The 10171-nt window shown below is 62.9% G+C and overlaps 1 protein-coding gene across 1 annotated transcript; it reads left to right on the forward strand.

Moving 5' to 3' along the window:
• The first annotated feature begins 5605 nt into the window (after positions 1 to 5605).
• Positions 5606 to 10171, forward strand: NR2C2AP (nuclear receptor 2C2 associated protein). Its single transcript, XM_056512659.1, has 6 exons — positions 5606 to 5639; positions 6630 to 6672; positions 8993 to 9083; positions 9167 to 9272; positions 9766 to 9833; positions 9964 to 10171. The coding sequence occupies exons 2-6, from the start codon at positions 6632 to 6634 to the stop codon at positions 10078 to 10080; spliced, it is 423 nt and encodes a 140-aa protein (XP_056368634.1). The 5' UTR covers positions 5606 to 5639; positions 6630 to 6631; the 3' UTR covers positions 10081 to 10171.

Below are 10171 nucleotides of genomic sequence, written 5' to 3' on the forward strand. Positions count from 1 at the left end.
ATCCGCGGCGGGGTCTGCGCAGGGCAGAGCGGACACTGCGCGTCTTTTTGAGCCCGAACGCCGGGATTCTGGTGAAATCCTGCAGCAGTGTTGCCGTGACGACCCTCCCGCAGTTTCCATCCGGAGATGTTTTCCTTTGTTGTGACAGGGACGCGGGGAGCGGCCGCGGAGGGTTGGGGTGCGGTGACAACGCCGAGGGGCTCCCGCTGCGAGGGGCGGGGACGCGACACCGCCCTCGGGGACCTGTGGGGGTCCCCACTGCTGGTTTGTCCCCAAACAAGCACAGGGACAGCGGGACAGGTGACATGAGTTTGGCAGGTCTCAGCCAGGTCTTGCTGCCATCACAACAGAGGGTGACATGGGACAGGTGTGGGGACACCCATGGGGACACACGGGTTGGTTCTGTGGTGGCCCTCGCAGGACGGAGCCAAACTGGGCGGGTGGCGTGGCCGAGCTGCTCGTTTGGGGTGGTGGCACCGTGTCCGGGGAGCTGAGGGACACCGCGGTGTCGCGGAGCCTCGCTGGGCAGAGAGGGGACCCGGAGCACCCCGGTGTCCCCGCCCGGGCGCGGGGTGCTCGGGGGGACCCCATCCCGAGCCCCACGGAGCCGCTTGTTATTCCGCTCAGCTCCGCCGGCGGCTAATGAAGCCCGTTCCAGGAGAGCTGCCACATTCATCAGGATTGCGGCTCATTAACGAGGCCTCTGCCACCGCAGCTGGGGCCAGCGCTCGGGGCACTGGCACGGGGACGGGCGGACGGACGGACGGACGGACAGGAGGATGGGGAGATGCGGCTCTGCCCGTCCTGGCGGAGCTGCCGGGCTGGAGCTGGGCAGGACGGCTCAGGCAGGGATGTAGAAGGACGGAACATCTTTTGTGCTGTCGCTGTCGCCTCGCCGCGGCACGGAGGGCGCAGAAGGGGCTGCAGGGTCCCCTCGGGGACGCGGCCATGCTGGCCTGGCCAGGCCCAACTTCCCCCCGAAGCCACGGGCAGCGTGCATTGATTTTATTTGCGGTTTCCATGGAAACTGCCTCCTTCCCTTCCCCCTTCCGGCAGCCGGACCCGCTCCTTCCCCCTCGGGCAGCGGCCACCCCGCACCTGGGACACGGAGGGGACACGGGAGGGGACACGGGAGGGGACACGGGCTATCCCCGCGGTGGCCACGCCACCAGCGCACCCCTGTGCGTGATTTTGAGCTGGCACGGGACACGGGCGACACAATCAGCAGCAGGGCTGGCAGGACGCCGCGCTGGCTCATTAGCCAGGGTGCTAATTGTCCCGCGCGGGGACACCGAGCTGCATCTCCGGCCAGCAAAGCCAAGCTCATTACCGGCACATGCCATCCTCACACCTGCTCACACCGCTGTGACACGCGTCAGGCACTCACGGTGTGGTGACACCGCTGGGGACACTGCAGCAACCCCGGTGCCCTCACCCCTGGGGACTAAATGCCAGTTTGTGGCTTAAAGGCATCCTTATAATAAATTAATGACAATTATATCATTTACCCATCCCCTTCCAGGGGGATGCACCCACGGCCACCCTGCCCTGCTCCTTCCCAGCGTCGAGATGCCACCACTTTGTCACTTGGCGTGGATGACAAACGACATCTGGCTGCGCCAAACCCTTCCTCGACCCCCGCGGCACCCCCGTCCTGTGCGCTCGGGGGAATTCGGATAAATAATAAAGGCACGGAGAACAGGCAGAGCCCTGTGCGGGTGCGCCCTGAATTCCGCATCCCCCGGCGATCCCCGGGGGCTTTACACGGAAGTGGAAATCAATCGGCACAAGTAATTAATGGTGAAGGGCACAACACCCGCTCTTTCTTCGGAAGCGCCGGCCGGGGATGCTCGGCAGAGCCCACACGGCCGCCGCCCGCCGCACAAAAGGCAGCGAGGGCGATCGCTTCCTGCGCCGCCGGCATCGCGGGCCCCGGGGCGAGCCGGGGGTCTTGGAGCCGTGCCCGAGCTGGCCTTGGCACCAGCCTCGCCATCAGCTCCTGGATGAGATGGAAAAGCCTCCCCGGGGCGCGGCGGAGCGCCGGCCTGGACGGCGGCCGGGAATCACGGCCAGAGCCGGCACGGCACGGCACGGCACGGCACGGCACGGCACGGCACGGCACGGCACGGCAGCGCCGCGTTCCTCGACAGCGAGGAAGGTGCTGAGGCCGACGATCCCTGGGCTGGGGGGGATGCTTCTCGGTTCTGCAGCTCTGGAGGGTCTGGGGTTCACCGGGATCCTTCCGGCTCCCACTGAACAGAGGGGTCGGGGGTCACCGGGATCCCCGGTTCCCAGCACTGGAGGGTCGGGAGTCACCGGAATCCTCCCGGTTCTGCAGCGCTGGAAGGTCGGGGGGGTCACCGGGATCCTCCCTGTTCCCAGTGAGCAGAGTGGTCTGGGGTCACTGGGATCCCCCATTCCCAGCACTGATCGGTCGGGGGTCACTGGGATCCCCGGTTCCCAGCACCGGAGGGTTTGGGGTCACTGGGATCCCCGGTTCCCAGCACTGATCCGTCGGGGAGTCACTGGGATCCCCGGTTCCCAGCACTGGAGGGTTGGGGATCACTGGGATCCCCGTTCCCAGCACCGGAGGGTCTGGGGTCACTGGGATCCCCGGTTCCCAGCACCGGAGGGTTTGGGGTCACTGGGATCCCCGGTTCCCAACACCGGAGGGTCTGGGGTCACTGGGATCCCCGGTTCCCAGCACCGGAGGGTTTGGGGTCACTGGGATCCCCGGTTCCCAACACCGGAGGGTCTGGGGTCACTGGGATCCCCGGTTCCCAGCACCGGAGGGTTTGGGGTCACTGGGATCCCCGTTCCCAGTAAGCAGAGGTGTCGGGGTCACTGGGATCCCCTGTTTCAAGCACTGGAGGGTTGGGGGGGGGGTTACTGGGATCCCCGGCTCCCAGTACTGAAAGGTTGGGGGTTACTGGGATCCCCGGTTCCCAGCACCGGAGGGTCTGGGGTCACTGGGATCCCCGGTTCCCAGCACCGGAGGGTTTGGGGTCACTGGGATCCCCGTTCCCAGTAAGCAGAGGTGTCGGGGTCACTGGGATCCCCTGTTTCAAGCACTGGAGGGTCGGGGGGGTTACTGGGATCCCCGGCTCCCAGTACTGAAAGGCTGGGGGTTACTGGGATCCCCGTTCCCAGCACTGGAGGTTCAGGGGTCACCGGCATGAGGAGGGGGACGCTGCCCGCAGGCGCGCGCGGGAGGTGACGCGCACGGCGGTGGCAGAAGTGGCAGCTCTGTCCCCAGACGCGCAATTAGCCCAGGGGCAAATGAGGCTCCTGCGGTTTTTGACCCAATTTCTCAGGCGAAACTCGACGGGGGAAGGAGGGGAGGGAGGAGGAGGAGGAGGAAAGCAGAGCCGGTCACGCGTGTGCTGCTGTGTCGCGTGTCCCCGCGGGTGTGCGCACAGGCGTGTGACATGTGTGTGACATGTGTGTGCGGGCGGCAGCGCGTCCCCAGCCGGGACCGAGCCCCGGGGCGGGGATGGGGATGGGGACAGGGATGGGGACGAGGAGGGGGCGGTGGCTTCGCAGCTTTCTCCCGGTTTATTTTTGCCGGTGACTGAGCTGAGGCGGCCTCAGCGCGGCCGCCGTGACTCACCCGGCACCGGGAGCTCTGCGGGGCTGCGGTGGGCAGAGGTGTTGGGGTGAGCAGGAATTCAGGGATGAGCAGGGATTCGGGGATGAGCAGGGATTCAGGGATGAGCAGGGATTCGGGGATGAGCAGGGATTCGGGGATGAGCAGGGATTCGGGGATGAGCAGGGATGCTGGGGTGAGCAGGGATGAGCAGGGATTCAGGGATGAGCAGGGATGCTGGGGTGAGAAGGGGTGAGAATGGATGAGCAGGGATTCAGGGATGTCGGGGTGTTAGGATAGTCAGGGAGTCATGGATGTTGGGGTGAGCAGGGATGTTGGGGTGAGCAGGGATTCAGGGATGAGCAGAGATTCAGGGATGTTGGGGTGAGCAGGGATGTTGGGGTGAGCAGGGATTCAGGGATGAGCAGAGATTCAGGGATGTTGGGGTGAGCAGCGGTGCTGGGATGAGCAGGGATTCAGGGATTCAGGGATTCAGGGATGAGCTGGGATTTTGGGATGAGCAGGGATGTTGGGGTGAGAAGGGGTGAGAATGGATGAGCAGGGATTCAGGGATTCAGGGATGAGCTGGGATTTTGGGATGAGCAGGGATGTTGGGGTGAGCAGGGATGAGCAGGGATGTTGGGGTCAGCAGGGATTTTGGGGTGAGCAGGGATGTTGAGGTGAGCAGGGATTCGGGGATGAGCAGGGATTCAGGGATGAGCAGGGATTCGGGGATGATCAGGGATTCAGGGATGATCAGGGATTCAGGGATGCTGAGCCATACAGGGACGTTAGGATAAAGAGCGATGCCGGCATGGAAAAGGACGCAGGGCTGAGCAGGGAGGTGCGGGGATGGAGGGAATCGGGAATGCAGGGATGCAGGGACGAGCTGGGAGGAGCAGCAGTGCCGGGCTGTGGAAGGATCCTGGGATCTGCAGGGATTCGAGGATGCAGAGATGTGTAGGGATGTGTGGGGATCTGCAGAGATTTGCAGGGGATGTGTGGGGATGTGGGGATTCAGGGATTCAGGAATGCAGAGATATGAAGGGCTGCAGGAATGTGCTGGGATTCAGGGATTCAGGAATTCAGGAATTCAGGGATGCAGGGATTCACGGGTGCAGGGATTCAGGGATGTTGGGATGCAGGTATATGCAGGGATGCAGAAATTCAGGAACGCAGGGATATGAAGGGCTACAGGGATGTGCAGGGATGCAAGGATTCAGGGATTCAAGAATGCAGGGATGTGCAGGGCTGCAGGGCTGTGCTGAGATGCAGGGATTCAGAGATGCAGGGATTTAGGGATGCAGGGATTTAGGGATGCAGGGATGCAGGGATACAGGGATTCAACAATTCAGGGATTCAGGAATGCAGGAATGTGCAGGGCTGAGACACAGGGATTCAGAGATGCAGGGATTCAGAGATGCAGGGATACAGGGATTTAGGGATGCAGGGATACAGGGACTCAGGAATTCAGGGATTCAGGAATGCAGGGATGTGCAGGGCTGCAGGGACTCAGGAATTCAGGAATTCAGAGTTTTAGGGCTGCAGGGATATGCAGGGATACACAGAGATGCAGGGACATGCAGGGTTTCAGGGATGCAGGATTTCAAGGATTCATGAATGCGGGAATCCCTCTCCCCTCTCCCTCTCCCTCTCCCTCTCCCTCTCCCTCTCCCTCTCCCTCTCCCTCTCCCTCTCCCTCTCCCTCTCCCTCTCTCCCGCAGTGTCACCTGCAGACCTGCCCAGGAAAGGTCCCCACGCCCCCCGCGCCCCCCGCGCGGGTCCCCCCACCACCGGGAAACGAGGGGGGGAATCCCCCGTTCCCAAAGACACGTGGGCACCGGTACCGGGACCAGCACCGGCACCAGCACCGGCACCGGGACCGAGGCGTTTTTAGTGGGGCAAACACGGTGGGAGGGGGTTGGGGACACGCAGGGGTGGCGGGGGGCGCAGGGGGGGACACGGAGCCGCCGTCCCCGAGTCCCCGCGGTGCCGAGGGCGGTACCGGACACCGGGAACGGGGCGGCGGCTCCGCCTCTTCCTGCGGCGGGCGGTGAGTGCGGGGTGGCCCCGGTGGGACCGGGAGGGGGCTGGGGAGCACCGCCGGGGGTCCCCGTAGCTGGACAGGGGTCACCGGTGCTGTGCGAGGGTCCCCAAGGCTGCCCGGGTGTCACCGGTGCTGCTCGGGGGGGTCCCGGTGCTGTCCGATGGTGCCCAGGGGTGTCCGGGTGTCACCGGTGCTGCTCGGGGGTCCCCAGTATAATCCAAGGAACCCCATTCCTGCTTAGGTGTCCCCATTCCCACCCGGGTGTCCCCAGCACTGTTTTTGGGTGTCCCCAGCACTGTTTTGGGGGTCCCTATTCCCTCCCAAGAGTCCCCAGTACAATCCAAGGGTCCCCATTCCCACCCAGGTGTCCCCAGCACTGTTTGAGTGTCCCCAGCACTGTTTTTGGGTGTCCCCATCACTATTTTGGGGGTCCCTATTCCCTCCCAAGAGTCCCCAGTACAATCCAAGGGTCCTCATTCCCACCCACGTGTCCCCAGCACTGTTTTTGGGTGTCCCCATCACTGTTTTGGGTGTCCCCAGTCCTGTTTTCGGGTGTCCCCATCACTGTTTTGGGTGTCCCTATCACTATTTTAGGTGTCCCCAGCACTATTTTGGGTGTCCCCATTCCCTCCCAGGTGTCCCCATCACTGTTTTTGGGTGTCCCCAGCACTGTTTTTGGGTGTCCCCAGCCCTGTTTTGGGTGTCCCCATTCCCACCCACGTGTCCCCATCACTGTTTTGGGTGTCCCCATCACTGTTTTGGGTGTCCCCATTCTCTCTCAGGTGTCCCCAGCACTGTTTTTGGGTGTCCCCAGCCCTGTTTTGGGTGTCCCCAGCCCTGTTTTGGGTGTCCCCATCACTATTTTGGGTGTCCCCATTCTCTCTCAGGTGTCCCCAGCACTGTTTTTGGGTGTCCCCATCACTATTTTGGGTGTCCCCAGCCCTGTTTTTGGGTGTCCCCATCCTGCCACCCCCTGACCGGGTCTCTCCTCAGCAGCGATGCCCCTGGAGCCGCTGGTCTGTGCCCAAACAGCCACACGGTGAGTCCCGACCCCTCCCCTTGTCACACCTGTCACCTGCTGTCCCCTGGCCCTGCCATGCCCTGATGTCCCCAGGGGGTGGTGGCACTGTCCCCTGCCATGCCCTGATGTCCCTGGGTTGGTGGCACTGTCCCCTGCCATGCCCTGATGTCCCCAGGGGTTGGTGGCACTGTCCCCTGCCATTCCCTGATGTCCCCAGGGAGTGGTGGCACTGTCCCCTGCCATGCCCTGATGTCCCCAGGGGGTGGTGGCACTGTCCCCTGCCATGCCCTGATGTCCCTGGGTTGGTGGCACTGTCCCCTGCCATTCCCTGATGTCCCCAGGCATTGGTGGCACTGTCCCCTGCCATCCCTGATGTCCCCAGGCATTGGTGGCACTGTCCCCTGCCATCCCTGATGTCCCTGGGTTGGTGGCACTGTCCCCTGCCATTCCCTGATGTCCCCAGGGGTTGGTGGCACTGTCCCCTGCCATTCCCTGATGTCCCCAAGGAGTGGTGGCACTGTCCCCTGCCATGCCCTGATGTCCCAAGGCATTGGTGGCACTGTCCCCTGCCATTCCCTGATGTCCCTGGGTTGGTGGCACTGTCCCCTGCCATGCCCTGATGTCCCCAGGGGGTGGTGGCACTGTCCCCTGCCATTCCTGATGTCCCCAGGCATTGGTGGCACTGTCCCCTGCCATCCCTGATGTCCCTGGGTTGGTGGCACTGTCCCCTGCCATTCCTGATGTCCCCAGGGGTGGTGGCACTGTCCCCTGCCATCCCTAATGTCCCCAGGGGTTGGTGGCACTGTCCCCTGCCATGCCCTGATGTCCCCAGGCATTGGTGGCACTGTCCCCTGCCATTCCCTGATGTCCCTGGGGGTTGGTGGCACTGTCCCCTGCCATCCCTGATGTCCCTGGGTTGGTGGCACTGTCCCCTGCCATTCCCTGATGTCCCCAGGGGTGGTGGCACTGTCCCCTGCCATCCCTGATGTCCCCAGGGGTTGGTGGCACTGTCCCCTGCCATTCCTGATGTCCCCAGGGGTGGTGGCACTGTCCCCTGCCATGCCCTGATGTCCCCAGGCATTGGTGGCACTGTCCCCTGCCATCCCTGATGTCCCTGGGGGTTGGTGGCACTGTCCCCTGCCATTCCTGATGTCCCCAGGGGTGGTGGCACTGTCCCCTGCCATGCCCTGTTGTCCCCAGGGGTTGGTGGCACTGTCCCCTGCCATTCCCTGATGTCCCCAGGGGTTGGTGGCACTGTCCCCTGCCATCCCTGATGTCCCTGTGGTGGTGGCACTGTCCCCTGCCATCCCTGATGTCCCCAGGGGTTGGTGGCACTGTCCCCTGCCATTCCCTGATGTCCCTGGGGGTTGGTGGCACTGTCCCCTGCCATTCCCTGATGTCCCCAGGGAGTGGTGGCACTGTCCCCTGCCATGCCCTGATGTCCCTGTGTTGGTGGCACTGTCCCCTGCCATCCCTGATGTCCCCGGGGGGTGGTGGCACTGTCCCCTGCCATTCCCTGATGTCCCCGGGGGTTGGTGGCACTGTCCCCTGCCATTCCCTGATGTCCCCAGGGAGTGGTGGCACTGTCCCCTGCCATGCCCTGATGTCCCTGTGTTGGTGGCACTGTCCCCTGCCATCCCTGATGTCCCCAGGCATTGGTGGCACTGTCCCCTGCCATTCCCTGATGTCCCTGGGTTGGTGGCACTGTCCCCTGCCATTCCCTGATGTCCCAAGGGGGTGGTGGCACTGTCCCCTGCCATTCCCTGATGTCCCCAGGCATTGGTGGCACTGTCCCCTGCCATTCCCTGATGTCCCTGGGTTGGTGGCACTGTCCCCTGCCATTCCCTGATGTCCCAAGGGGGTGGTGGCACTGTCCCCTGCCATTCCCTGATGTCCCCCTGGGTTGGTGGCACTGTCCCCTGCCATGCTCTGATGTCCTGGGGTTGGTGGCACTGTCCCCTGCCATTCCCTGATGTCCCCAGGGGGTGGTGGCACTGTCCCCTGCCATCCCTGATGTCCCCAGGGAGTGGTGGCACTATCCCCTGCCATGCCCTGATGTCCCCAGGGAGTGGTGGCACTGTCCCCTGCCATTCCCTGATGTCCCCAGGGGGTGGTGGCACTGTCCCCTGCCATTCCCTGATGTCCCTGGGTTGGTGGCACTGTCCCCTGCCATCCCTGATGTCCCTGGGGGGTGGTGGCACTGTCCCCTGCCATCCCTGATGTCCCCAGGGAGTGGTGGCACTGTCCCTTGCCATGCCCTGATGTCCCCAGGGGTTGGTGGCACTGTCCCCTGCCATTCCCTGATGTCCCTGGGGGGTGGTGGCACTGTCCCCTGCAGGGTGAGCTCCGTGCTGAACAGGGATGTGAAGCAGTTTGGGAAGCAGCACCTGTTTGATGGCAGCGAGGAGACCTGCTGGAACTCAGACCAGGTGTGGGGACACGGACAGGGGCACAGCTGTGCCACCTGTGCCACCCCCTGTGTGGCCCCTGTGACACTCCTGTCCCCACCCAGGGCACATCCCAGTGGGTCACCCTGGATTTCCCTCGTCCTGTCAAGGTCTCACAGCTCCACATCCAATTCCAGGGGGGATTTTCCAGCCAGCTGTGCACGCTGGAGGGTGAGGATTGCTGGATTTTGGGGTTTTACCTCAATTTACCCACAGCTGGATCCTGCAGGGTGGGAGGGTGAGGATTGCTGAATTTTGGGGTCCTGTCTCAGTTTACCCACACCTGGATCCTGCAGGGTGGCAGAGGTGATTTATCAGCTGTTCCCAAATATCCAGGAGGGCTTCAGGAGCACCTGGAGCGAATAAAGAGGAGCTGGGTGCTGGGGGGAACCAGAGATTTTGGGAGAGGAGCTGGAGCAGCTCTGTGGGTGAATAAAAAGGAGCTGGAATCCTCTGGGTGCTGGGGGAAGCCAGAGAAGATTTTGGGAGAGGAGCTGGGAGCACCTGGAGCAGCTCTGTGGGTGAATAAAGTGGAGCTGGGTGCTGATAAGAACCAGGGAAGATTTTGGGAGAGGAGCTGAGAGTCTCTGGGTGCTGGTCCCCATCAGGGAAGACTTTGGGACAGCACCTGGGAGCACCTGAGCCTCCCCTCTTCCCTCCCCAGGCTGCAGGACAGGTGAGGAACTGGTGAAAATATCCGAGCTGTACCCCCAGGACAACCACACCATGCAAATATCCTTTCCCAGGATGATGGTTTGGGGGGATGGGGGGTGGAATTCGGGGATTTTTTTTGGGAATTCTGCTGCTCAGGGTGGGTGTGGGCATCCCAATACCAGTGTTATTCCTTCACTGGGAACTGAACAAATTCCAGGTGGAGGAGACAGTGCTGGATAAACTGAAGATCACCTTTGGGAGCAGCACGGATTTTTTTGGGAGGATTGTGGTTTATCACCTGGGGGTGCTGGGGGAGAGGCTCTAGGGGGGCTGTCCCAAATTTTGGGGACTCTGAAAAACACCCTGAGGGGGATCCTTGTCCCCTGAGGTGACACTGGAGGCTGGGATGGCACACA

The sequence above is a fragment of the Oenanthe melanoleuca genome, chromosome 28 (genome assembly GCF_029582105.1).
Source record: "Oenanthe melanoleuca isolate GR-GAL-2019-014 chromosome 28, OMel1.0, whole genome shotgun sequence".
Lineage (NCBI taxonomy): Eukaryota > Metazoa > Chordata > Aves > Passeriformes > Muscicapidae > Oenanthe > Oenanthe melanoleuca.

What these genes read in the sequence shown, in the direction of transcription:
- NR2C2AP (XM_056512659.1), top strand. Translation starts at nt 6,632, where the DNA reads ATGCCCCTGGAGCCGCTGGTCTGTGCCCAAACAGCCACACG. An exon ending in TGTGCCCAAACAGCCACACG is followed by an intron (nt 6,673 to 8,992) that starts GTGAGTCCCGAC and finishes TGTCCCCTGCAG; the next exon opens with GGTGAGCTCCGTGCTGAACA. An exon ending in AGGACAACCACACCATGCAA is followed by an intron (nt 9,834 to 9,963) that starts ATATCCTTTCCC and finishes TGGGAACTGAAC; the next exon opens with AAATTCCAGGTGGAGGAGAC.